The following is a 27909-nucleotide window of genomic DNA, read 5'->3' as shown; positions in this document are numbered from 1 at the left end:
TCTAATTTTTAAAATAAAATAACCCTGAGTTTACGTGTTTTTATATAGGCAGCATGTGGCAAATAGGGAGGCATTTCATAATGTTTTGTAAAATGTTGGCATGGAGAAAAACAAAAATGTTGTTATTGTTTAGCAGCTGAAACATTTACTCCTGTTGTATGTGTAATGGAAAAATTTGTGTTTCAACTCTAATAACCTCTGTTTACCTCTTGGGTATGTAATTGTAATTTTCTAGTACAAAGACTGAGTGTCTGAAGACGAGAAAACAACTAAAATGTAAGCCGAGTCCAAGGTCATGACGTAGGTTATTATCATGCTGATGCCTACATGGTGGTGGGAACTGGAACTCCCCACAGCTAACAGAACAAGATTGTATCCACACAGTGAGTATAAAGGAGCTGTTATTTTGTTCCTTGGTCAGTGCTGGTGCAGAGACTGTGCTGTATTGATCCCTTTGCAAAGGTTTACTCTTTACTTTCAATAAATATCAGAAAATCACTTTGGTTTCAGACCTCAACTTATTTTAATTAATTAAGGGATATAAATGTTCGTTTTACTGAAGTTTGCCATTCAGACTCCTGTTGAGATTGCAAAAGGGGCCCGATTAGTTTCAGGGCAGCTTCAAAGTGAATAATGAAAAATTGCTAAAAGGTAAAGACGACATGATCCCTTCAACCATCCTGACCGCGGACAGTTAAAGGTTAAACAAAAGTGTGAGATTTAAGATTTAAAAAGTTTAATTTAATACAGAATAAAAGAAATCTGTCACAAATTGAAGTACAGTACAGAAATGTATGGTACTCCTGAGAAGATTAAATATACTTTCCATGTAACAACTAAACCTTAAGAAACAGTTTGCAGATCATCTGCCCCAAAGACTAGTGTTCAAACGCTCTGATTGATACTGATTTCCCACTGCCTTTGTGTTTATATTAAAATAAATATATTTCCTATATATTATATACACATTTTTCATTCTTGATTTTTTCCTGTAAGTCATACCATAATAAGAAAATCATTTATTATACAATGCAAGTAAACAGTGAGGTGTTAGCAAGCATGAAAGTTCCTCTCTGACCTTAGAAAACATAGATATTAAATATCTAACATGTCTAACAAATGATGATTATTAGTTGCAGCAGTTGTAAGCTTGTCTGATAATCATTGCATTGTACTGCAGTAGATGATGTATTTTGAAAGTGTTGTTTCACCTAGAAGCTGATCAGCATACACATGTTTTTGCATTTCTACAGTCCAGACAAATGAAGGGCACATACCAGCGTTCCCCCAAAGAGTTAATATTAGCTACCCTTTCAACCATGACTGCTCCATCACCTCTATACTCATACATTAACAGGGGTCAGTTGCCAACCAGCTACCAGTTTGTATATGCTACTCACAGACGTTTTACTATAACACAAACTAATCCTTCAAGTGGGGCTTGGAGGTGAGTCTGCCTGTTTTACATTTAAGTATTTTATCTTCATTCTAGCTGGTTGTTTGAGGCTGCATTAGTCACACCGTAATGCAAACACTTCAAGACAAAATGAAGAGCCTGGATGAGTCTCGAAGGAGCGAAGCAGGTGGCGAGAACAACAACCAGGAGCAAGAAAATCAATCGGACACATCCCATAATAGGAGACCGCTCCTTTCTAATCCATGGAAACCGTGCAGACGGCACCATGCTGTTGTCAAAGGTCAGACTGCTGTGAAAAATCATTATAATCTGATCAATACGGATGAAATCAATCCATCTGAGAGCAGCTATTTGCAATCCAGTCATAGTTGTGTGGTTTTTACACTAGACTTCCAGTTTTGTTTGACCTTAATCTGAAAAGTCATACATTGTTATTGAGTTCAATTTGAATGATAAGATATTATCACACGCTTTTCAAATATGTATTTTCTGCTTTAAGTATTACTGGAAGACGGTGCAACACTGAATGCTAATTACAGATTTTGTATTTCATTATGATTCAGCACTCATACCCACGTATAAGCGCTTGCCGTTGCAATTTAGCTTTCATATTATATTTTTCATGCTGCTGTTATTTCAGTTGTACCATGCTGTCATTTGCTTTCCTTGTTATTTGTGCATCCGTCCCTGGAGCTGTGCGTAACCCTCATTTTTTTAGAATCATGCAAAAGCAACAGCAGAGCCACTCATTTCACTACCGAGGTAAGCAGACCAAACACTGCAGTGTCACAGCGGGTAGAATTAGGCTCCAAATGCAGGACACGAGCTGACTCATTACCAAAAGGTGAGCCGTTTTATTAAAAGTTGATGATAAACTTGAAACGTTAACAGTGTCCAGGGGCCTTTTCCAGGAAGCAGGTTTAGCGAACAGCTCTGTTAACCCTGAGATGAAGGAAACTCTGAGGTAACAGGCTCTGTTATCTTAACCTGCCCGCTGGCAGCTTTTCTCCCTTCCTGCTGCACCTGATCCAGCTGACTCACACTCCTCATTCATCAAGTCACTGTCAAAGCGCTTAGCAAATTCATTTGCAGACGTTTATAGTTGTACAAACACTGAAATCCCTCATCAATCCCTCGTCAATATTTAAGTACAGGAACAACAGTCATGTCACAGATTTATTATCAGCTCAGAATAAAATCTGTAGTCTCCATCTTTCTAACCCTGAGACTCAGCTGTCAGACTGTTTACCTTACTGCAGGAATCACTGCTTAAACAAAAATGATCTGTATAAAGCTTCAGACACATAATGGACTGATCAGTGATCAATCATTTGTTGTGCTGGAATCGGTCACACTGCTGGGAAAATGTCACAGTTTTGGAGATGATGTGAGCATTTGAGAAAAGATGGGGGTGAAATGATTTTAATACTAGAAAAATGTATTTTAAAGTGCCTTTTTAAAAGCCGGCTGCAGACAGTCCAACTGTGCTCTGAACATTTCATGCTGAAATTTGTTCACAGATTGATGTCATTTAATGACTGAATATCAAACAACTTTTTGAGGTACGCGACCGTGATGGATCCTGGTACCAGAGCTCCTTTGATGATAGCTTTCTTCCTCTACTCATGTGCGTGCTTAATTCAGGGTGAACGTACTCAGTTGACTGAATTTGCCCTGTTCTGACAGCAAAAACTCAGAGTTTCCAGGTTTAGAGTTAATCAACTCAGTTTGCTGAACATGTTTCCCAGACAACAAAAACAGAACCAAAATCTAAATGGATGTGTTTAACCGTAACCACAAAGCACAACTAAGGAGTAGGAGAGTCAATCTGACAAGGATAAAGAGTTAGACATGACTATTTATACACTTAAGGCTGTTTGGGATTGAGCGACAGAAGAGGAACGAGACACAGGCGAAGACAATGAGGACGATCACAAAGAAGGACGTAAAACTGACAGAAGGCGTGAAAGAAAACCAAAGTTCAAAGTTAAACAGGAAATAACCTAAAGACAAATACTAAACACAGAGACGAGACAGTAGAACGTGGGAGGACACTGGCATAAACACACAGAACAGCGAGACAATAAGGAACAGATACAGAAACACAGATGGAGATAAACACACAGGAAAATAACCAACTCAGAGTAGAAGCTGAAAAAATAAATCCCAAGGAACTAAAACTAGAACATTAAACCATCTAAATTCAATAAATCCCAAACAGTAACTATAACGCACCATTACTATGAAGAAAGAATATTAAAACAGGAATCAAAACTCAACCTACAAAACAAGAATCAAAACTCAAATCACTAGAACAGAGAAAAAAAAACCCAAACAGAAACATGACTGAGAAATATTAACTAAGGTTTCAAAACTTAGGGACAGTACAAAGTCCTGGGACCAGGACATAATACGGACCTGGCTAGCTTTATTGGTTCTTTGCGGCAATTTTTTGAGGTACAGGTTGTGAAGAATCAATAAAGTTGCAATAGTAAAATGTTGAGCACGCTTGCGAATTTCTAAGTCAGAATCAACAGCAAGCCCGAAATAGCTGGTCGGGCTTCTTGCATTTAGCAACTCCTCCAGTGCTGAAGTTCCAGGAGCTACCCAAAGCTGGAGGAGAGCAGGAGAAATGAAGGTAGAACTAAAGAAAATGTGTACGTGTTGTGATACATTTCACAGGGCAGTGGGAAAGTCTTCTCAGACAGTGTGACCCGGGTTAGCAGCTGCTGTGTGTCTGTTAATCCCATTGAGAGCTGGTGCAGCATCTCACACTGGGCTCTGCAGAAGAACCTGAGTCGACTTGAGATGTCTTCGAGCTTATCGCCTTACGCCAGCGTTATCGTTTTTGTGTGCACAAGCATGCGGGGGACTGTGTGGGTGTGAGTGACATAAATTTTGTCATTAGAGGGTGAACATGAGACTCTGTGCAAACATCTGTGACCATGTGAACTCCAAGCAGACCTAAGAAAAAGAACTACTACAGTACCTTACAGCAAGGCTCTTATAATTTACTAAAATTAAACTAAACTAGGTGGGGAAAAACAAACACATTTTTTTGTTGACTAATTAAAAATATCATGAAGATGAACGTTTTAATCTTTTTTAAATGTAATCACATTTCTCAACTAAATTAGACTGACAGGGCTTTGATACATGTGTGTGTATTAAGTTGGGATGTCTCTGTGACTGTGAGCCAAGTGTGTTTCCACATTGTTTTGTACTGTTCTGAACTTACAATCTATAATATAATAGAAACAACTAGAAGACTAGAATCAAACAATAAAAAGTGTATTAAAAGATACAGCCCTACTCTGGAAACTAATGAAACTGAACTGAATCCAAATGAATATAACACTATAATGCTTCACAGCTCTCCAAGCAGGTATAATCTCAGCCTTTTACTTTGTGAAACTTTGTTTAAACTTTGTTACTTTGTACAGCTTTGTAACCACTCAGCGCAAAGTTCTGAGATGAAAGTTAAGACTGAGCTTTTTTTGTTTTCTTAGGGTGGCTGCTGAAGCTGAGGTGCTGCTTGGTAACAGTATGTGGGACTGAGTGGTATGGCTACGCTGCTCTGGGTATTTTGACTGCCATCCTCAGTTTCCTCATGGACTTCAGTGTAGCAAAGCTGCTGAGAGGTGGACACGAGCACAGGCAAACACAAATACATACAAAAACTGAGAAAACAAAAGGACACAAATGATGATCAGTGCTTCTCTGTCACTTGTAGCTCACCGCTGGCTTTATACGATGCTGGAAGGAAACATTTTGCTGCAGTTTTTCTCCTGGACTCTTTACCCAGCATGCCTCTGTGCTGTTTCATCATCGTTCTCCCACAACATCTGCCCTTTCTCCACAGGTCTGTTCAGCAATGATCAGGAAAGATTCCCTTCCTTTCCTTCCCAACTGCACTGAATTCTCATTGACATTTGGGGAAACATATTTTCTCTCAGAAAGTTAGCACCAACTTTACTTTGCCTCAGTTCTGAGTGATAATGACCCTTTTATAAAATTATAAATTAATTTATAATTAAGACTGTCAAAGCCTCATAATATCTCCAGATACTGGCTGGAAAGCACTTATATTAGAAGTGCAATAGAAAGAGATGATTGTGAACAACAGGAACTACTACAGCATGGAAAACTGTCCACGTAGTCACATGGACACCTGATTATTGTTGCATTATTTCATGCATTAAAGGTTTGTTTTTTTCAGATGTGACATCTGCTGATTGATCAAATACGGATGTGAACTAGCTAATGTGTTTACAGTAACAAGCTTTCTCCATTCATGCACTTACATATAATCATTATTATGGAACTTATCTAATGGTAAGCTACAACTTTGCATAAGATAGCATTAGTTAATTATCCAAGATGACTTTGTGAGGCCACACTGTGACATGAAAGGATATGAAAGATTTTCATTTTTCTTGGAAAAAAGACAAATGAGCAGAAATGCATATTAATTTCCCATCACCTACCTTTTCTCTGGGAAACATTTTTCTGTCTGTTTAAAATAGAAGTAATTGAAAAAAAAAGCCAAGTGAGACCTCACAGAAATCTTTTCAAGTATAAAGCATATGTATAAAACTTTGTATTCCATCTGCCCTCCAGTCACAGTGCAACACAGCTTTGTAGCCCACCGATGCCTCTGCTCTTTTACTGACAAACAAAGAAAAAATAATATATTTCAGCTGAACCATAAAAATGGGAAATTGGTTTGATTTATGCAACCAAAATCCTTTGTGAAGTATCCCCAAGCCCACAGTGCTGCGCAGATATAGCTTTTACAATCAAAAACTGAATTACAGTTAATATTCAACTGTTTTGTGTTGATTGCCTTTTAAATCCCACAGAAATCCTTCCCTTTCCCATTACTCATTATTCAGAAATCATTCTTGCATATTCACCTGTAATAGCTTTTTGTGGCTTTGTGATTGCTTTAGTACCACTGGCTCTGTCAAAAATTCATTTGGGGTGGTTATGCCACTTTTTATTTTTCTTCTTAGGCTCAGGGATACCAGAGGTGAGAACCATGTTGGCTGGCATTGAAATGCCTCATTACTTGTCTCTCACTCATTTGTTTACCAAGTTCCTGGGCCTCATCTGTACACTGGCTGCTGGCAGCACTGTTTTCCTGGGCAAAGTGGTGAGAGATGACTCAGCATATCATTTTGTTTTCCAGAATACGCAGCAGTATGTAATCATTTTGTTAATGGTGTGTTTTCTGATTTTTCATGACAATCATGTATATTTACCTCTAAACATCAGGGTCCATTTGTGCATCTTTCCACCATGGTGGGAGCTTACCTGGGCAATCTCTGCACGCTTATCCAAGACAAGAAGAAGGTAAACCACAGAGAAGTAACTAAAAAGTAAAAGGAACCTAATTTCTTGCTGTACATTAAAACAATTTGTGTATGTTAGAAATAATGCTTCTTTTTATGCTAATTGTTGCTCTACTGAACCTTTCAGTAGAAGAAAAAAGCTTTGGTAGCATGCCTGCTACCAAACATCAGGCAAACAAAGGTGGCGATCATTTAGTGGTGCTTGGGGCAGCTGTGGCACAGGTGTTACAGCAGATAATCTACCAATCGGAAGGTTAGTGGATCAATCCCCGGCTCTGCATGTCGATGTACCTCTGGGCAAGATACTGAAACCTGAGTTGTCCCATGATGCATCTGTGAGAGAGAGTTTGTGTGTGTGCGAGTGTGTGTATGTGAGTTATAGATAAAAGTACAGCATGATTAGGTGAATGATACTTGTAGTTGAAAGTGCTTTGAGTGCTCAACTTCAGTAGAAAGGTTCTATATAAGTCCATTTATAATTTAGCAGCTAAATTGACAGAGATTTAGGAGTTACTGAATCTGTGCCAATGCTGAGTATTTACATTTGAAGATTAGTTTGGCCAAATATCCTGACTCAGAATCTATTTGCTATCTTCAGCGATCTCTGTCTGCGTACCTAGTTGGACCACAGTTTGGCCTTGGGCCAAAATGATAATGTAGAAGCACTCATGCTGATACAGATGTCTGCTAATTAGTGCTAAATGATATACAAATAAAATACTAGAATTTTACTGAAACTTGAGTACAGGCTTCCTGGATAGGCTGCTAGTACAATTAATCACACAGCAGTTCTTCAAATAATGTAGTTTGTCAAATAATTCCATTAAAAATACTCCAAAGGGCACGAGTATTGTGGAGGCCCAGATCAGTGACTGATTAGCTGAGGTGAAGCCTAGCCGACAGCCTCTGGCTGTAAGTGGCCTGTATCATCATCCACCTGTCAGTCAAAGCTCACATGCACCAAATCATGCAAACTTTAAGTAAATTACAAGAGACATTCAACCCTCATACAGTTGTCATAACCAGAGAAATTAGCTATATATGGTAAATGGACTGGTTCTTATATAGACACTTTCTACTCTTCATGAGGACTCAAAGCGCTTTACACAGCATGTCTCACCAACCATTCACACACATTCAAACAAGCACTTTCTAACATTTGCACGCACATTCACACTGCAATGAACCCACTGGGAGCAACTTGGAGTTCAGTGTCTTGGCCATAAGGATACTTAAGCATGCCGACTGGAGTAGCCAGGGATCAAACCACCAACCCTCTGATTTGCAGGTGACCTGCTCTGCCTCCTGCGCCACAGTATAGAAAGCAAAGAAACCAAAACCTGGCTGTAAACATTTTGGAGTGAGTTTCAAGCGGCCATTTGAGGAACATCAGTTTTTGGCACAGTTAAATGAAAACATTAGAATGGAAAATATGAGTATGGCTGCACACACACGCAGGAAACACAATTAAAGAAAGTAGGCACCCTGCGTTCTTGTTAAGATCGGAGTGGTGTCAGGCAGGAAGTTAAGGGCTTTGTGTTCGATTCTCCCGCTCTTTAGAAGCCAAGTTATTTGACTCTTGGCAACGGACTCCTGATAGACTCAAACAGGCTTGTGTAATGCTTTTCTGGAAAGTAACAAATTAAAACCTGCTCCTTTCTGTAGGGTATAAAAGTCTGAAACAAGGCAGAACAATACAGCATGTGTTTCTTGTAGGAGAACGCAGTTGGAGAAATGTTGGTTGTAGCTGCTGCAGTCGGGGTAGCCAGCTGCTTCGGAGCTCCCATTGGCGGTGAGAAAGCCGGGTTGAGCTTTACAAATCAATAATGTTTATGTATTTACTCACAGCAAATCTGTCCTTCTCGGTTCCCCGGCTAATGTGTTTCTAGATTTGATTTCCCTTTTGCGAGCTGCACAAAGTTGCTGTTCCCTTTTATCCTCCCTCATTCCTTTTGCTCCCCCCACCAGGCTTGTGTATGTTCCTCCCTCACCTCTTGCTCTTTTGATCACCCCTCTGCCTAATATTTTGATCTTCTTACCTCTGTTTGTTTGTCTTTTTTCCCCCTTGCTGGAGGTTCAGTGCCAAAGGTTTGTGCTGCGGGATAAGCTCAAAATGTCACAATTTACATAAAACATCAGACAGTCTATTAACACCATGCTTAGTTCTGTTGGAACAGAAGCAGACAACACTATTTATTACAGGCTCCAAAAATATTCTACCGTTTATAGCAGAAACAGCTCCTGCTGTTGTCTGTGAAATGTCTTCTGCACCTTACTGTTATTCCTTTGTCTCTTTGCTCCTCTCCCCTGTAGGTGTGTTGTTCAGTGTGGAGGTGATGAGTTCTCACTTCGCCCTGCGGCATTATTGCCCGGGCTTCTTCTCCGCTGCCTGCGGAGCGCTGACCTTCCGTCTTTTAGCAGTATGGGGTGGAGATGGAGGTAATGGATGCGCTGAACAGCGATTTCTTGACTACTAAATATTCCTCAGTTAACTGTTAGTGGACACTTGCTACAGACCTCCAAACCTCATGTGGCCTTCAGATTAGCTCAAGAACAGTGTGTAGAGAGCTTCATGGAATGGGTTTCCATGTCCGAGGAGCTGCATCCAAGCCTTACATCACTTAGAGCAATGCTAAGGGTCGGATTTATTGCCTGCAGTGCACCAATAATCCACCAGTGGGCAGGAGATGTGTCACTGCAGCATTTTCAGGGGCTTATTGATCATGTTGATATAGGAGTATCAATCTGTCTGAAACAAACAGACCCTCTCATGGTGTCTATCATGAAGCTTTGCATTTTGAGGTAAATTCTTAATTAAATAAAAAAATTTGTATTTTTATTCTGTTGATATGAATTTTCTCTATTGTCAATAAAGTTGACAGCTATATAGTAACTTGCCTTATCAAACATCCACTTTTGCAATGTTAGTGGAAGAATTTAAATTGACAGACTGTAAATTCCAATAAATTCTCAGTGCAGTAATGTGAGGGAATATTAAATCTTGAAAGGGTGTGGGTGATGGAGTGATGCAATTTGTTTTATGTCCACAGAGACTCTTCAGGCCTTGTTCAAAACCAGTTTCCCCACTGCTTTACCTTTCTACCCGCTGGAGATTCTGCTGTTTGCGTTCCTGGGGTAGGTTTATTTTGACAGTATCTGCATAATCAAACAGGTCCCCAGTTATTCTCTGTCTGACAAATAATCATTTGACTTTTAGTATCCATATACATATCAGTCACAATGAAAACCATCTGTTTTTCCCGCTGTACCAATTAGCATTCCAATTTTTTTATTCTCATCGCAACCATTTCCTGGCCTCCTCCTCCTTCCCATCACTTCACCAAGTCTAATGACTTCCGATAGTCTGTTGCTGCCTGGATTAAAATTAGCCTCTCATCTCTCACTGTGGATTGTGTCACTGTCTGAAAACAGGCTGCTGTGTGGGGCTGTGAGCTGCTGCTACCTCTTCTGCCATCGGTGGATCCTGCGTTTTACCAAAACAAACCCATTCTTCATTAAGATGCTGATGACAGAGTGAGAGCTCTTTGCAACCTGGAGTTGTGCTGTAATTATGAGTCACTTTGCCGGGCCTTTCAAGCTGCTTTTAAATGTTCCAAAAATCCAGACGATAACATATTTATTCCCTCTTTTTCCAGATAGCAGCAAATCTATGTAGAGTAACACACTTTAAACCTCTTATCTACTGTAGCACAGTAGATAAGAGGTAGATAAGAAAAAAAGGGCAGTTAGAAGTCAAACAGATAATGTTACTGATTATAATCTAAAGGAATGCTCAAAATGCCTGTATTTTGCAGGAAGGGTCTGTACTCAGCCATGGTGGCCTTCTTCCTGGCATCACTGACGTTTCCCCATTTTGCTGGTCAATACATGGCTTCTAAGGTGGGCATCAGCAGCATTTAAAGACATAAACATGAGTCACTCTGGTCTGAATGTTCTTTCATTGTAATGCAATTTATTCTGAGTCAGTCTTATGTATGCTGCCCTGCTCCTATCCACCTGTAAATTGTAACCATTAATCCACAATTATAGTCCACAACAATTTCACTTCACTCCAACATTTGATAGAAGCCTAATTAATGCGTTTAACATGGTTAACTTCCTTATTACTTCAAATACTGTGGTTATGTTTGCAATTAATTTGGTTACTCTACTCTTCTTTAGCCTGCCTCACCTGCTTTCTCCTCTTCATGTAGAATATCTTGTGATCAGGGTCATTTTCATTTCATCATCATTTTCAGGGATCCTTGTTCCTTTTTTCAATGTAGATAGTTCTTTACAAATTGTACATCATTATACTCATCACAGAGGCTTATTTTACTTTTTTTCTATCAGGCTGACATGAAGAAGATGTTTTTCCCGTACTTAATTCCACTTACAAAGCTCTGATTGGCTCCACTGTATTCCCAAATGAGTAAAAAAAAATTAATAATTAACTATGAAACTTGCTGAAGATGTTGAACATCATCTTCCAGTAATCACAAAGGGCGTCATTCACTAATATTTCAAAGAAATGTTCTTACCCTGCAAAAAACACAAAACAAAAAGCAAGTGCATATGCAGAATGACTGTCATGTCTGCCATGCATCCATATATGGAAACACATTTACCTCCAGGTGAAGCAGAGAAAGCTTCACCTGCATGCAGGCCAAGCTCTTGCTGCACAGCTGCAGCAAGAGCTTGGCCTGCATTGCTGGCAACAAGTTGGACTCATTGTAGAGCCACCGCTCCTCCACACTGAAGGGAGCCATTTGAGGTGGTCCGGGTATCTGACTAGGATGTCTCCTGGGTGTTTTTTGGGTGAGGTGTTCTGGGCATGTCCTACTGGGAGGAGGCCCTGGGGTAGCCCCAGGTTATGTTGGAGAGATTATATCTCTTGGCTGGCCTGGGAACACCTCGCTGTTCACTGTTCACCTGGATAACCTGGAGGAGGTGGATGGATGGATGGATGGATGGATGGATGGATGGATAGATAGATGGGCAATAATACTAAAATCACTAATCTGTTAACCAGAACACCATGAAGGAACTCCTCACTTCGTTTCTGGATAGCAGGCAGTGGAGCTCACAATCCCACAATGCCTCTGAGCAGCTGGAGCAGCCTTCGTTGGAGTGGACCTCATCAGGGATTCATGTCTGCCTCTCTTTGGTGTTCTTTCTGCTCATGAAGGTACAACCAAAGGTCAAATAATCTTTTATTTCTGTCTAGGAATCCTAAGAAGGCACCAAAGTGAGCTGCCAGCTCCTCTCTTTCTGCTGGGCTGGGTCACAGTGACCCATAATCGGAACAGAGTAATTGGCATTTTCACAATACAATAGGCAAACTAAAGGCTGTTTAACCTTTGAGGCTGAAATGTCTTGTGATACTTAATACTCACTCATAGCAACGCTGTGGGTGAAAAGAATGATTTTTTTGACCTTTAATGGCTATTAAAATAATAGCTGAGTTACTGGTTTTAATCAGTCCCATTAGGTGTCCACAAAGCTCTTCTTCTCATTTGTGCCCGAAGCAGACAGAACACCTTGGAAACAGAAAAAAGGTTTTGTGGAGAAAAATTTCTGCTTTGAGAACAGTTTCTGATACCTGTTAAAGTAAAGCAAGTATAGTTCATTATGTTCTGTGAGAAACTTGTTTTTTTTGGGGGCGGGACTCACTAAGTAGGATCCAGTGAGTATTTCTCCAGTTTCCATGTTTAAATTCATACACTGAAATCATTTGTAGAAAAATGAGAGCAGTGCAAACGCTTCCCTGCACACAGCCTGACATGACCTGTCTGCTGTGCTACATGTGTTAGTAGAGCTGTAGGGATCTGACATTCTGTGTCCCTGCCTGTTGTTGTGTCTTAGATGTGGATGTTGGTCCTCGCCTGCACTCTGCCTCTGCCAGCTGGATACTTCATGCCAGTGTTCGTCTATGGTGAGTGAGCTGAACAAGTTTAAATTTAGGCACAACAAGTCTGGCTCACTCCATCCCCTCTGTTTTCTAACATCGCAGAATTATTAGGTCAGAAAACATTTCTTATTGGTTGATTTGGTTCCTCTTTTCCAGGGGCAGCTCTTGGCCGTTTGGTTGGAGAAGGAGCAGTTTATTTGTCTCCTACTGGAGTAGCTTCAGGCCCACAGTGGGTGCCTGTAAACCCAGGAGGCTATGCACTCGCAGGTAGAAAATCTTGACCGGCTGTTCTTTGGTGCTGATACTGTACTGCCATTGGCTTTTGCCTATGTATCTGGCGTGTCAATATCCCTTTTATCTATTGTCAATATATTAATCAGTGTACCCAAAATTCTGCATAAAATTGCATTCAATCTAACAAAACTATAGATCAGACTGCATCGTGTGGTTTTTCTGCTTTAGGTGCAGCAGCCTTCTCTGGCGCTGTGACACACACTTTGTCCCCAGTTCTCGTGGCTATAGAGTTGACAGGTCAGTTCAGCCACGCTGTACCCATCCTAGTGGCAACTTTGCTGGCCAATGCCGTGGCACGTTCTGGGCACCGCCCATCTTTCTACGACGCCCTGTCTATCAGCAAGAGGCTCCCGCACCTTCCCTCTCTGAAGAAGGCATGTCCTCAGTAAGAACAAAGTGCCCCCTGATATGATATTCTGTAGTAAACTGCTGACTGTGGTGCGACATGTGTGTGTGTGTGTGTGGGGGGGGGGGGTATCAAAATATTCCAACAAAACCATGACTCAGAATTCCTGCCATCCTCATCATCAGTCATCCATTACATAACTGACATACAGCGCCGGAAGTGACTGATGTGCCGAGACCCCAGACAAGGTAAAGAATCCAAACATTGAGCTCAGTCTTTAAACCAAGTCAGCTACCAAAATATGTAACAGAAACTGTTAATCAATGACAAACCACATTGATCTAGAAACTGGGCACAGGGAAAAGGGGGGAGAAGTGACCCCATTCACTGTGACATTTTCATTAGTTAAGCAACATAAAGAGTGTTCAGACCTGTTAAGGGCCGTCCAGAGCAGGGCTGCATGTGGGAGGACAGATTTTCTGAATGTCAGCAGTCATATAATCACTGAGCCAATGATATTGATAAAGAATTCTATCAACATTAGCTACACACTCTTCTATTCCTGCTTATTGATTAACATTTGCTCTCCAGTGCTCTGAGAAGGAAATATGTGAAGCTTTTCCTGGCATAGCTAAAAGACTGATTTGCTGTTTTTGTTCCTGTGTGAGAATGGGCTAATCAGAATATTCACCCATTTCAGTATCGTGCTTGTTTAATAAAGGTATGGTGTTTTTGCTCTGAAATATGTGACTCTGTAGGCAAAAATGAAAACTTCCTCTAACGTCTCTCAGCAAAACAGCCTGGGCTAATTAAATCAGACTGATAAGGTATCAAAGGTAAACACTGTCATCTTGAATTGTGATCAGATATTTTCCTCACCAGGAATTCTGTTTGAAAGTCACAGAAAAGCATTCACTCAGAGTCCACCCTGAGTCCATGTATGTGTATATAATGCATGTCAGAGTAGGGGTTTTGTGAAGCAGAAATCAGTTAAGAGCTATAATTAGGATGTAAAATAAGTCAGGATTAGCAGAGATTTATTTGTCCATACTTTTATCCATCTATTAACTGTTAGTCACCCACACAGGATTTCACCCTTAATAATTTATCTTGACAGAAATCACACATTGTTGACAACACTTTGACAAGTTCAGACAACCTATGGATCGTCCTGCCAGATCAAATGTTGTTGGAATAACAAAAAGTCTTCCACGTCAGTGCCCTGACAGCAGCAACTGTACTGTCTGACTTCCAACCAGCTTTATACAATATGCAACCTGAGTATGAGGGGTGGAAGTAATCAAAATTAATCAATACAAACCAAGTATTGGCACACACTATTATGTCATTTCAGAGTTGATAATTTGATTTAACAACTGCTGCTTTTCCTCCAGTTGTGACACGATTCGTCTCTCTTGCAGACTTCCCTCCACGCCGGTCGGACAGGTTGTGGTGAAATCAGTGGTGCTTCAGAAAGCAGCTGGGCCACTGGAGGTTGAGCGAGCTGTCAAAACCAGCACTGAAACACAAATCCCTGTGGTAGACACCTGTGGTAGGCAAACAAATGTATTTGATAACAGTTGACTCCAATGTTCTATCTATAGCATATCTAAATAATGATATTGTACTTTGTTGATTATATATATGGTTTTATGCTTTGATTGTAATTATCTGTCACAATCAGCAGTCCCAGTCTTAGATGCATTAGAAAGGAGTCTTGGAAAAGTCTTAGAAAGGACTGCATGTCAAACAAGCACGGAGCGGCTTCTGCTGCACATCGCACCAACATGAGAATGATGACAGTCAACTGTCATCATTACCATGGGTGTAATGACATCCCATACAATATGTGGCATACCAGAAATCTCCAATGCATTAAAATGTGCAAGCTACATGTTGGTTACGGGCTGAGCGTATTAGAGTTGAATTTACCGAACCCAAACGGAGACAAAAATTAGTCTCTCATCTTTCTGTTAACCCAGAATCCCCGTCCCCACACGGACTCCAGACCCTTTTTCCCTCTCCTCCTTTTCAACTTTAAAAAAAAAAAAAAAAAAAAATTATACTGAAGCAGCAGTCAGGCTGGGCATTTTTGTGATCACAAAAGGTACCCCTCATTTTTCTGCTCTCCCTCCAATCTGTTCCTCCTTTCTCGTTTTCTTCTAAAGACATCCAACTATTTTATTTTATTGTATTTTTTTCAGTTACACCCTCGTTTGGAACGGTTCATTTGACACATAAGAAAAACTGAAAGCAGCTCATTCTCAAGGCTTCACATTTAATTCAAGATTAAGGGGGGACAGAAGACAAGGGGGGAAAGAAATAACTTTTATAATCTGCAACTTTGAACACTTTGTAGAAAAGGAAAGGGTCGGCTGGAAGGGAATTGTGCTTGCGCACATCTGCACAGGATCTTTCCCCTGTGTGAGTCATGGCTAGAAAATATCCAAAATGGTGTCCCAAAATTTTAAGCTCATATAATAATAATAATAGATTGAATTTGTATTTTAAACTTTCCAAAATTTTAATTATCCACTTTAAAATATACCTCAGAGTTTACTGTTTAAACTGTTCACTTCATCTGTGTGAACATGTCATCTCAAGTACTATGTAACCACTAAAAACACTGGAGGGTGTTATGGGCTTGTTACTAAAGGTATAAGGCAATAGTTGTTATTAGAGAATATATTTTCTTTTGTCTAAGTAGGAAGATCACAGTTGTTGTCCGTAACAATAAGACTGCATTGTGTCAGGATCGTGTGGTTCCCAGTGCTTTCCAACAACCTATTTTTATCCCTGTTAGCCATTAAAAAGGTGAATGTTAAAAATACTTAAAAAATTCAGTGGAAATGAAATGAAATGCATCACAATATGAGAGTGAAAGTGCTCTATTTGTCTGTGTGATCTCTCAGCTCCTAGATGGTTAAAACAGACTGAAGTCATCCCTGTTCACCTTTTTCCAGTCGGGAAACATCAGTTTCTGCTGTTGTGTTTTCACACAGGGTGGGAGATGTATATCCTCACTGACCGTCTCTATCAGCCACTGAATGTATAAACTAGTCTTTAAAAAGATTGAACTCATTGTTCTCTCAAAGCCAACTGGCAGCACCTTAAATCACACTGACAGCTCTGAACATTCACCGTGATTCTGTTGTATATTGTGATTATTGGAAAATGGACGCAAGACCTCCAAGCATGGGCACAGATTCACTCAGCAGCTGTTTCAAGTCTTCATCAGAACACAGACTTCTTATGGTGCTTTGCACATTGTTTGCACCTCATTGTCTTTAAAAAGCAAATTGTCCCTCTGTGGGACAATAAAGGCTGTTTCTTCTTCTTCTTCTTCTTCTTAAAAGTTAACAAAACAAATACAGCAAATGCACTTTTATCTCCAAGTTTGTCAAATCCCTGCTCATTAAAAGCTCTTCTGTCAGATGCTGCCTGAGAGGACTGTGGACATCTATTTGTCCTGTTCTAATAATCCCAGATTCCAGGAACTCCTTCTTTAGATCAGTACCAGTTACCTTAGCTGCAGGTAACTAGTGACTGTTGAGGCCTCAGATTAAGTGACATTATGTTGAGCATTTCTACCCCTGTCTTGCCAACACGTTACTGTTACACCAAACTCCAACCTCACTGTGGCCTGTGATCCATTCTGTGCTAAAACTAATGTATTCATTTACATTTGTGCTGTTTTAAATAAAAGCAGTCAAGGCCACTGACCTTAACAGGTGGAATCAATCAGACCACCAACAGCAAAAACACTAAAGACAAAGCACAACAACATGGGAAATAACATGAGCAAATGCAGCTTCAGAGAGGGGAACAGGTAACATTTGTTTACACGTGTATTGTTTGAAATAAGGCTACACATGACTGTCAAGGCTACTGAACTTAACAGGTGGAAATAAATTTAACAAAACTCATATTAAAGTTTGAGCCAAATTGTTTTATTTATTGTTTTCTATAGTCCAATTTGGGGCCGACTTGTTTGGCCCAGGTTAATAATAATAATGAGAAGAATAAAGTAATTAACAGAACAAAAGTAAATAAACAAAAAAAAGGGTTAAGTAAGGAAATAAAGAACAAAACGACCCCCTATGAGCAAGCACTTGGCGACTGTGGGAAGGAAAAACTCCCTTTAAACAGGAAGAAACCTCCGGCAGAACCAGGCTCAGGGAGGGGCAGTCATCTGCCGCGACTGGTAACTATAAAGTAATTAACAGAACAAAAGTAAAAAAAGAAATAAGTAAAGAAAGAAAGAAAAGGGAGCTCAAAGTCCAGGCCTCCTGGCACGTGTTTAGTTCTTGAGTTGAGCGTGATTCTGCAGCCAGGGGTGCTGCTGAATCTGCTCCAAGGTTGCTCGTTGTTGTGGGCTTCGAGTTAAACACTGCTTCAGAAAGTTCTGGCAGTCTGATTAGAGACAGGACAGAAAACAAAGCAAAGATCAGGATGGAAACTGCAGCAATCTTTTGGAACTTGTAAGCAAAATGTTTATACAGTGTCAGCACCAAAACACAGAGATTTTACCAATGTCTCACCTTTGGGCAGGACTTTGTTAAAAGGTCTTTTCCTTCGGACGAAACTAGATGTGCAAAATCGATGCACTCCATACAGCATTTCGTATAGCAGCGCGCCCAGCTGCCAGACTGTGGTGGGGATAGCCTCGTACTTCCCACGTGTGAAAAACTCTGGAGGGGCGTACGCTGAGGTTCCTGCAATGCACAGACAGAAAGGAAGGATGAGGAACAGGTTCAGACTGAAATCAAAATCATCAGAGCAATGGCTGAATGAAGAGCAGAAGCCAGATGTCATACCAGAGAAGACGGATTGTGGCTCTTCCTGTACCCAGCAGCCACATCCAAAATCTATGATCCGCACTCGCAGGTCACTGGAGGCGGTTTCGAGGAGCAGGTTTTCTGTTTTGAGATCCCGGTGGAAGACCCCTTTGCTGTGCATCATTATGGCTGCGTCAACCAGCTGCTTCATGATGTTCTGAAACACAAAGAGAAGAGTCAGAAGTGAAGAAGGGACTGATTCCTGTCAGTGTGGCAACTATCAAACAAGCTCTGTGGAGCTTCTCTGGGCTGGACTATATACCTTAGCAACATGCACGTCCAGGGGTCCACCATTGCTCTCCATGTAGCTGTGCAGGCTCATACATGGGACTGGTCTCTCCATGACCACAAGGATCTCCTCCTCTAGGTCACACCAGTCCAGTAATGAGATGGCTGGAGATGTGCCTACTGACAGTGGTCCACCGCCCACTTTCAGCATTAGGAGAACCTCCAGTGGGATCATGTGTGTCTTCCCATTTAAGACCTAAAGAAAAGAAAAGTGAATGAGTGTGTGAGGTTTTCTGTTTGGTTTCCTCATAAACAGCAAAGGTACTGTACAGGAAGGTGAAACATTTTTAAATGTTTGAATCACTCACCACTTGTTCATACTCCACATCTTTTTTTGGGATGTGTTTGATCGCCACCTACAGATCAGACAGGAGTATTTTGGTTAGTGCAGGGAATGGTGGCAACGTGCACGAGATATAAGAACATATGCGTTACACTCACTGGTAAGCTGTCCGACATCCTCCACCCAGCATAAACTGAGCCGAAGCCTCCTTCTCCGAGCTTGTGAAGCTCCTTGTAGGTCGCCTCAAATCGAGCTACACAAACACAGATACATGTTTTACAGTTGTAAATGAGCTGGATCTTATAGAGTGTTTTTCTGCTCTACTTGAGCACTCAAAGCATTTTATACCACATGCCTCACTTCTAATCCCCCTCACTTGCTTACCTACATCTGAATATGTAATGGTTTTATCTTAAGACTAATAAACTGTTTTCACATATGAACTTCCAGAGACATGTTTTCCTTTTCTCACATGTAGGATACAGCAGGAAACAGTTCAATTCAGGCATGTTTAAACAACTAGAAATACTGTGTGTGGTTTATTTGAAGGAGCTGACAGGAAAGAGCGTGCAGAAGGAAGCACCAATTGCTAGCTGTGAATTCTCGCATCGGCTCGCTGTTATTGTTAACATAACTTTTCTTAAACAAAAAGAAAATCCCAGATGCTTCCACAATATTCCTGTCACCTTCCGACTTCTTTGCAGACAGCTTTATCATGGAATGTATCTAATCCTACACGTTTGTGTCTGCGTATGTTAGCGCTTGCTAGAGTGATGTTAAAGAGGGCGACCATCATGTAAATACTCAGCATTTTGTGACAGTCATAAAAAGTGTCCATCAGCTGCTAAGAAGCTCTGCTTCACATTTAGAAAAAGCCCCTGGAAGCTAAACACAGCTCCAAAACACTGTTGGTGAGACCTGCTGTGGAGGAGACCGATGCTGTGCTCCAACTCAGAAATGATTGTTTGACCACTGAAATGTTTGCAGATTTGCACGACTTACTGACCATTTAACGGTAACACTTTGAATCCTGAAACTGACGTCTGTTTGCATCAAATTATTATCGTTACTGTTAGTGAAAGAAATTCAGTAAGGGTAAATGTGCCAAGTGTTGGTGGAAAACGGCTTAAAACCTGCAGGCTAATAGAGAATTTGCAAGCCTGACTAAACAGTACAAGCTTAAGCTCACTGTTAGTGTCTATCACACTTTCAGTTTACCTCTGTTTTGTGTGAATGGGAGGAATGCGCTCCCACTCTCAGGTATGGAGGCTGATGGAGTGCTGCAGTCTGGGGAGGGGTCACAGGCACGCTCCCTCTTTGTTGTCCTGGGAGTGTCTGAGGCCAGCAGCTTCTCAGCACTGTCCTGCTCCGTCCAGTTAGCCCCCCTGATGGCTTCACTGGAGTTTGTGTGGATGGGTTCACACTTTAGCTGAGCAGGTCCAGAGGCACACCTCTGCCTTTTTCTGCGGGGCTCTGCTATTGTGTTGGCCTTCCTTTTTTCTCCCAACCGGTGGTTAGGTTGGGTGGTCGTGCCACAGCTCTCTACAAATGAGATAAACCCAGTTATCAAGCTGCATGTACTGCAGTCATTCCTTACTTCTATCAGTAAACTATGTCCAAAAAGTCTGGGCGATGTTCAGGTTCACTGACTTTTAATGTTCAACATTTTAAAAATAAATCAATACAAAAATAAATGATCACCTGAATTTTGCTCAGAGGCCGCAGGATACTGTACATTCATCGTCTCATAAACCATCTTTTTGGAAAGGAAATTTGCCAAAACGTCTGTAAATATGGGAGTATAATCCAGCTGGTCTGATCTCTGCAGAGTGACTGTGAAAGTGAACTGAATGTAAGTTCTGTGTGGTTACTTTAGTGTCCAAGGTTCCATTCCGTCCTGTGAAGTCTCTTTATGACGGGCGTTCTATGAGATTGAAGAACAAGCTGGACATTCCAAAGAGAGACCAACAATTACTCAGAATCTTTTTTTTTAATTAATCAGGCAGTCAAAAGATGAATGATGATCAGAGATGTTCCCTTTTCAAATGTATCACTGTGAACCCCCATCACAGCGCTATAAGAACTGAGCACATATAGAAATACTGTACATACAGTATACCAATAAGGTTTTCTCACTTTTATCAAATAAAGCTTCTATTGTCCAGTCTACTAACTGTAAGCAATCATCAGCATTTTTATGGGAGATATTTCTGTACTTCCTGTCAGCAACAACTGCATATTTACATCCCAGAATGTTAGCTTTCAATTCCCACCAACCTCAGTTACCTGGCCATCTGCCTGTGTTACACTACCTAACCATAGATTAGCATTACCATATCAACCAACATTTCAATCTCCTCACAGTGTTTTACTGTTTTTAAAAGGTAAATACATTGAAAATGGGACCCAGTTCACTCTGACACAGTTACTCAGTTGCCTTCCTCTATGATGGGTTTACAGGGCTGCTGGTTTGCTGTATTCTTCATGTCAAGTCAACAAATCCTAGCCAAAGATCCACTGTACAACAGTGGGGCTCAGTGACAATGTTTCGAAACATAGGCGATACCTGTTAATATATTGCTGCTTATGGCATTGTCATGTTATTTGTTATCAATAAACAAAAATATAGAAAGTCCCCGGCCTCACAGTTCAACTGTATGACAACCATCAGCTGAAATCCCACAGATAAAAATGATATATACAAAATTAATACTGTTCACTCCTAAAACTGATCTGAGGAAGCATTTCTCAACATGTCATTTATGTGTCCCAGTGTCAAAATAAAACGTTAAAATGTTATTCTTCTTAATTTAAGAATTCAAAAGCACATTAGATAGCAATCTTATGGGACCTGCACATAGCCAGCGATGTTCTGCAATGAAAACATGTTCAAAGTAGGATGAACTGAAGAACTAGCTACATAAATGTTGAACACACATTATTACACTAAACAGGAGTAACTTTCAGATAAAATAAGTAAACAAATTCTCTTTTTCCTCCTCTCTGCTAATTTTTCTCAGACTGTTATCAATGATCTATGCATATATTTCTTAAAGGCTGCAGCAATTCAGCTTTATATAAGTGCTTCCCAGAGAAGGTGATAATTATGAGAAAATAGTCAATTGGCCAGCTGAGCTTTTCAGCAGCAATTGCACGGATGAATTTTTATGTTTGCAACAGACGACTCAAAGCCGCTAGAGAGCTGCACACACTTTAAACTGCAGCATCGACCGTGGCAAAGAAAATTGATTTTCTCTCCTCTCTTCTGTTGAAGAGTCGCAGATTTTGCTGGGTTTCGTCCTGCGATCAGAGCTGCTGATGTTCCTGCGTCACTGCGAGGCTGAGGTAAAAAGGCTGAATGAAGACAGAGAGGTAGCTGCAGAGTTCGGAGGGGTAGTTTTAAAAGCAGGTGTTTAAAAAGCAGACTGTGTATTCAAAATCCATTTGACACTGACTGAATATAAAACAGCTTCAGAAACAGGAAGATGATGGGAGCAGGATGTACAGACAGGACTGCTAACTGATGTAAGAGCTCACAGCTCACATTATGTTCTATTCACAGAAAACATCTGATCAAAATAGACCTGCCTATCAAAAATGGTATAAAATATTAAAAGTAGGATATTTGTTTTCCAAGATAATTGAAATGACTAATGCTAATTGCAGGTCATGCTTAGCCATGACAGAAACCACCTGCACACTGTTTACACTCAAAGAATCTGCTCCAATGATTTTGATTTTATAGTTGCATTTTACTCAGAATTATTGCTTCATGTTTATGAGGGCTGAGAATCATTTTTTTTTTTTTTTCGAGTGCATGTGCTGTGCTGTTGTGCGCAGGGTCCGGAGAAACGTCTGGATGAAGGATGCAGCATTCACTCAACCTCCATCGTGTTATCGCCTCACAAAACTGTTCAGGAGGTAGGGGCACTTTGGTAAATGTAAGTGGCACAGCTGCCATGAATTCAAAGCAACGTTTCAACAATTGCAGGAAATTCTGTTTTCACTTCCTAAGACTTGGATGATGTCATACACTTTCCAAGGCAGAAAGTGGGAGGCGATTTTCCAAGCTCAACATAATCAATGGGAAACAGCTAGACTGAGGAAGTTAAAGGCGAAGGACTAATTAGCTCTGTACACTGTGTTATTCAATTTGTGCACAAACAGAAATGTATTTTTAAAAAATGAGGTTAGCTTAGATTTGAAATCTTTGAATAAGAGTACAACTATCATGATCCTGGGTCGTTTGGCCAGTGTTTTGGGTTTTGGGGGTTGCGATGTTCAGTTATTGTTCAAGTCTTCAGTTTGTTTCCTAGTTTGAAGGACTTTTTTAGTTAATTTATCTGCTCTTGTGATCACTGGCTCATTTTATTGTAATTTTCCTTTGTGCGTTTGTTCCTTCTGAGGTTATTCTTAAGTTTGTTTATTGTTTTATGTATCCTTAAGTTGCAGTAGTTTTAGATTTACTTCTCCCTGTGGCTTGCCTCAGTCTTGCTCCCTTGTTGTGTAGAGTCTCTTGTGTCTGTTTTCACCAGTGTGACATGGTTGGTCACTTCCTGTTTTATTTTGACAGTCTCTTGTCCTGTGTGCTTTGTGTTCAGCTTTGCTTCCCTTGTGTTGTTAGTCTTATTTGGTTCACCTGTTCTTCCCTGCAGTCACCCTCCCTAATTACCTTGTGTGTGTTTAAACATCAGTTTTCTTCTGTTCATTGTTGCGTTGTCATCTGTGTTCCCTGGCCACTGTGTGTGTGTGTGTGTGTGTGTGTCTGTGCACGTGCGCGCCTTCCCCCTTTTTGATTTCAGTGTTTCACATTATGATTAATGGCTGACCTTGGATTTTGTATTCTGGACATTCAGCAACTGAGATTCAGCATTAAAGCTGCTTTGAAGTTTAGTTTTGCCTCATGTGTCCTGCATTTGGGTCCACCCCTGCCAGCCGTGCAGCCTAATCGTGACAAAAAGAAGAAACTAAATGACAAAAGAAAAACATTTGCAGAGATATGAAGTGTGTGTGTGTGTGTGTGTGTGTGATTTTCGTGTACGGTTTCTATTCGCTTTGTATTATTGTATTTTAATTTAAAATAGAAAAAAAACAATAAATTATCAACAGTAAATGTTTATACATGAGTACCAAATCTTATCATGATTGATAAAAAATTTCACTGAGATATGAATTTTAAAATTTAAACAATGATGAGAGAGAGGGATTTATTTCTTAATTTTTGGTGACCTTGACCTTTGACCTTAAAAATGGAATGTTTTTGGGCCCCTAGGGACCATCTTAACAAAGTTTAACCAGTTTTAGGAGTTACATCGCTAACAGACAAAAAGGAGTGAAAACATTACCTCCCTGTTGGCGGGCGAGGTAATAGGAGTCTTGACTCTGATGACGCAGTCATGTGATTCGGTGATATTTGCTCACACTTGAAAATTGACCCTCCCTGGTCTCACTTCTTCTGCTTCACTTAAATAAAGAGCTAATTTTTTGAATGGACAAATTTGAACTGTGTTAACTCTCAGCTGAGTTTGAATGTCGGCAACCTTGACCTCAAGGTAAAGGTCAAGGTGAGAGGTCAAGTTCTCTCTTCCTCCAGCTTCTCGGGCATTGCCTGCTTCTTGATGCCTCCTTTTTTTTTTTTTTCTATTTGGAAAAGATTTTTATACTCATAGCCAGCTGATGACTGAGTGCCAACAAGTAAAAGCCGTGTAACTAGTGCTCTCTCTCGTTCTCTCACTGCACACTCATACAAAAAGCTTGCAAGCCAATTAGAGTGAAGTAGATGTTTGAATTACACACAGCAAACCCTGAAGGCAGCCTCCTTGTGTTTCTGATCAATAATTTGAAATTATTTTTTGTGAGGCTTGTTGGGCTATTATTTTTTAATTCAGCAGGCAGCTGTTCTCAGAAATAATAACCCCCCTTACACTGTTTAACAGGAAACAGCAGACAGATTCAGTTAAAGACTACAGTACCCGAGCACATAAGACGAGATATTTCTCTCATGAATTGGAAGAGAACAAAAGATGAAGCCAAATGACAGTGAATATTAAAATTAGATTCAACAGGTGGATGATAAGTAAAGAATAAGTAAAGATAAAAACTGTTTGACATCCAGGCCCTATAATAAAATAATGTTTTAATGGCAACTTGTCTGCCAACAAGAGAAAAACGCAAAGGAAACAGTGATGACAACAAAAACCCTGCCAATTTGAGGACATGAGATTAATATTTATGATCTCATCTGAGAAATCACTTTCATTAATCCTCTTTTTCTTATGCATCTTTTCAGGCCCACAGTATACTGAGCTTAGTCGGATCCCAAACCTTGTTTGTTGCAGACAAAGGAAAGCTAGTTGGGCTCATCACATGGCCAGAGGTAATGTGTGTTTGTGTATGAATTGCCCATGTACAAATGTTATGTTCAGGCTCTCCCAGTGCTTTCTGTGCATGATTTTGTCACATTCCCATGTTCCTCAAATGAGATTTATTTTTTGCAAGCATGTCCATGTGCAGATTGATTAAAATTATGCAGGGTGCAGGGAGAAAATAGCTACTTATGGATTCAAAGCAGCCTCTTTCTCTCCTTCCTTCCTTCCTTCCTCCCTTCCTCCCTTCCTTACCTCCATCTCTCCCTCTCTCCTTCTCCTCCAGATGAAGAGGATATTAGAGGACTTGGCCAAAGAAATCTAAGCAACATCCTCTTGTAATTTCTTTTAAATAAACATGCATCTCTGTCTGATTAACTTGTAAAGACCAGTGTGTCCAATAATATCATTTCTGTAACAATATTTGCACACAAAACTATACTGTTATCAAGCTCCTGTGGAAAGCATCTATCAGAGCCTTTTATCTTTCATTTTTATTTCTGTAATTAGAAGGATCTCATCCATTAAGGAGATAACACACAGTCTCATTTACTGCGCTGCACTTTGTCACACAATAAAATTGTAAGTACCAAGAATAATATCCAGTGGGCATAATAACAAAAGCATGTTAAAAAAAAAATGTATACTAGTAATTACAATGAATCCCTGCTGTTGTGTTTTCCGGGTAAACCTCTCAGTCAGTATCTGTTCAGTATGTATGAGTCCTTGTGGGCACAGCTGTGAGCTATGCATTCTTACAGCAGACCACTGTAGTCACAGCTCTTCTTAAATAACAGATCATGATCATCAAATTGTGATGATACGTCCTTGAAAAGACATCCAATTTAGTTTTTTTTTAGTATTGCCCTTTAAAAAAGAAATAAATAAAAAGATCCCCACAGTTTATCTTTGAGATTTTGACCTACGATTTTTGTATCTACGAGGGGTAATTTCAAAGTTCACAAGTTTTGGAAATGGGCCTGTAAAAATCAAAAACCTGTCCTGATTTAAATTTGGTTCAAGGTCATCTTACCGTGCGCCTCTGGGCTGTTTGCAGCACGGCTGCTATTTTTAAACCTCTCAGTGGAAGTCTGAACATTTGCACTTTGTGCTTCGGAGTGCCAGACCTCTGTGTTCATGTGATCAGACAACATTTTCATTGAACTCTGTGCCAGCACAAGATAGCACGCTGCCATGCGCCACAGTTCAGATCATTCCTGCTGAATATTCTTCCTCACCGGGACAACTTGTGTACAATGAGCATCGTCCTGGCCTCACTCCTCTCCAAAGCCCTCGGGCTGAGAAACTGTGACTCCTCCACTGAGCTCGGTCTCTGGTCGTAGCCAGAAACCGAGCTCTCATCACCAGCTATGAGGCGCCGTGTGAAATTCAGGTCAATTTGAAACATAAGTTGAAGTTTCCTCTGTGCACAAATCTGTGGTCTGAGGAGAAATTGGCGAGCACACTGCACGTGGTCATCACTGAACGATTTACAAATAGTAGGCGTGCCGAGAAGATGAGCTTGATTTAAACAAGGTAAGGCTTTTGATTTTCGTGGACCTTTTCCCACATATTTGACCTATTTGATCATATCTTAGAAACTTGTTACAAAAATGATCTCCCACCAACTTCAGAGTTATAGCTGCTACGTGTTGAATATGACAGTTTCTGACTTGGGCATCCCTCCCGGTGATACCACAAGGAAAAGACACTGTGGCATAACTTCAGTCATGCTAACAATGTAATAACTATGTAAGTAATTGTTGAGCTCATAGAACAGAAAATAACAAGCTTTAATGACAAACATGCATAAACTGGAATCATCCTTCATGGAATTCTTTGAAGCAATAAGTTACTTTTTGGCTTTCAGGAGTGGTAATTGCAGGCCACTGGTGCATTAAATTCTGTTGTGCTCTGAGCCTGACTGGCTCCACTTCCAAAACCTTTGGAAGCATTTCAGTTGCTCACGCATTCAATTTAAAATCATCATCCAACGAGCCAACAATCTTGCTGTCCACTCAGTTCAAGTTAGCACATGGCTAATCTGGTTGCTGCGGATGAAAGCAGCTTTAGTCACAGTAGTTTGGTGGTAAAACTTAAATTCCCGGGGGAGTCCGTCTCCTCTTTGCAGGACTCAAATGTGGCTTTTTTTTTTTTTCATTGTCCTGCTGTTAGACTGAGAGCTCTTTTTGCTCTAACCAGGACTGAATCTCTCTCCTGAAAAGCAGATCCAGGCTCTGTTAAGCCGTCTCTTGCTAACCTGCACTTCTGAGTCACATTTTCTTCTCAGAGCAACGTTAAATGTAGGTGTTGTTGCACTGCAGCAATAAATAAAAATCCTTAAGGATTTTGCCTGATGGAAGTGATCGTGCTAGCCACGCACTGCCATTCAGAGTTGCACTGAAATAACAAAACGCGCAACACAGCTTCACTTTGTGTAAACCTCTGCTAAAAGAACATCATGACAGGAAACACCAACACCTCCTTTCTCCGCTCCCTTTTCTCACTCTCAGGCACAGAGGCTTGCTGACATATATGCAGAAATACACACCAACCACACAATAGATTCTACTCTCTGTTTTCCTACGCTCCCCTCATCTCTCACCGCTCCCTGCATCCGTTCCCTGCATCTGCTCCCAGCTCTCAGACAGGAAAGTGTGAATTATGGCTAATCACAGTTGAGGCTCAGATAATTGGATGTATGCTTACATCATCTGTATTCACATGAGACCTCCATAAGGAGACATTTTCTGCTTCATAAATGAAACCTTTCCTGCAGGTTGTACCCTGAACCTGCTTCAGCTCTTCAGTTC

The 27909-nt window shown here is 40.5% G+C and overlaps 2 protein-coding genes across 3 annotated transcripts; one reads left to right on the top strand and one right to left on the bottom strand.

Moving 5' to 3' along the window:
- The first annotated feature begins 1365 nt into the window (after positions 1 to 1365).
- On the top strand, positions 1366 to 25816 carry clcnk (chloride channel K). 2 transcript variants are annotated; one of them, XM_030734093.1, is made up of 20 exons: positions 1366 to 1447; positions 1542 to 1697; positions 4927 to 5058; positions 5151 to 5279; positions 6433 to 6572; positions 6695 to 6772; positions 8488 to 8563; positions 9085 to 9210; positions 9822 to 9906; positions 10204 to 10305; positions 10587 to 10671; positions 11804 to 11959; positions 12637 to 12706; positions 12839 to 12949; positions 13145 to 13361; positions 14744 to 14874; positions 22006 to 22076; positions 22572 to 22652; positions 25021 to 25107; positions 25383 to 25816. In XM_030734093.1, the coding sequence occupies exons 2-20, from the start codon at positions 1547 to 1549 to the stop codon at positions 25419 to 25421; spliced, it is 2067 nt and encodes a 688-aa protein (XP_030589953.1). In that variant the 5' UTR covers positions 1366 to 1447; positions 1542 to 1546; the 3' UTR covers positions 25422 to 25816. The 2 variants fall into 2 exon arrangements, with proteins under 2 accessions (XP_030589953.1, XP_030589952.1); XM_030734092.1 differs by having other exon boundaries at positions 1402 to 1697.
- Positions 17594 to 20552, bottom strand: LOC115783318 (serine/threonine-protein kinase pim-2-like). Its single transcript, XM_030734094.1, has 8 exons — positions 20433 to 20552; positions 19950 to 20273; positions 18890 to 18984; positions 18757 to 18804; positions 18423 to 18644; positions 18140 to 18317; positions 17864 to 18037; positions 17594 to 17735 (listed from the first exon to the last, which is right to left on the bottom strand). The coding sequence occupies exons 1-8, from the start codon at positions 20485 to 20487 to the stop codon at positions 17623 to 17625; spliced, it is 1209 nt and encodes a 402-aa protein (XP_030589954.1). The 5' UTR covers positions 20488 to 20552; the 3' UTR covers positions 17594 to 17622.
- Positions 25817 to 27909: the final 2093 nt, after the last annotated feature.

Source organism: Archocentrus centrarchus, chromosome 7 (genome assembly GCF_007364275.1).
Source record: "Archocentrus centrarchus isolate MPI-CPG fArcCen1 chromosome 7, fArcCen1, whole genome shotgun sequence".
NCBI classification, from domain to species: domain Eukaryota; kingdom Metazoa; phylum Chordata; class Actinopteri; order Cichliformes; family Cichlidae; genus Archocentrus; species Archocentrus centrarchus.
This window is presented reverse-complemented; position numbering and strand designations above follow the sequence as displayed.

What these genes read in the sequence shown, in the direction of transcription:
- LOC115783318 (XM_030734094.1), bottom strand. Translation starts at nt 20,487, where the DNA reads ATGGTTTATGAGACGATGAATGTACAGTATCCTGCGGCCTCTGAGCAA. An exon ending in GGCCTCTGAGCAAAATTCAG is followed by an intron (nt 20,274 to 20,432) that starts GTGATCATTTAT and finishes TCTCATTTGTAG; the next exon opens with AGAGCTGTGGCACGACCACC. An exon ending in GGATGTCGGACAGCTTACCA is followed by an intron (nt 18,805 to 18,889) that starts GTGAGTGTAACG and finishes TCTGATCTGTAG; the next exon opens with GTGGCGATCAAACACATCCC.
- clcnk (XM_030734092.1), top strand. Translation starts at nt 1,526, where the DNA reads ATGCAAACACTTCAAGACAAAATGAAGAGCCTGGATGAGTCTCGAAGG. An exon ending in CTGAAGAAGGCATGTCCTCA is followed by an intron (nt 13,362 to 14,743) that starts GTAAGAACAAAG and finishes TCTCTCTTGCAG; the next exon opens with ACTTCCCTCCACGCCGGTCG. An exon ending in CCCTGTGGTAGACACCTGTG is followed by an intron (nt 14,875 to 22,005) that starts GTAGGCAAACAA and finishes CTTCTGTTGAAG; the next exon opens with AGTCGCAGATTTTGCTGGGT.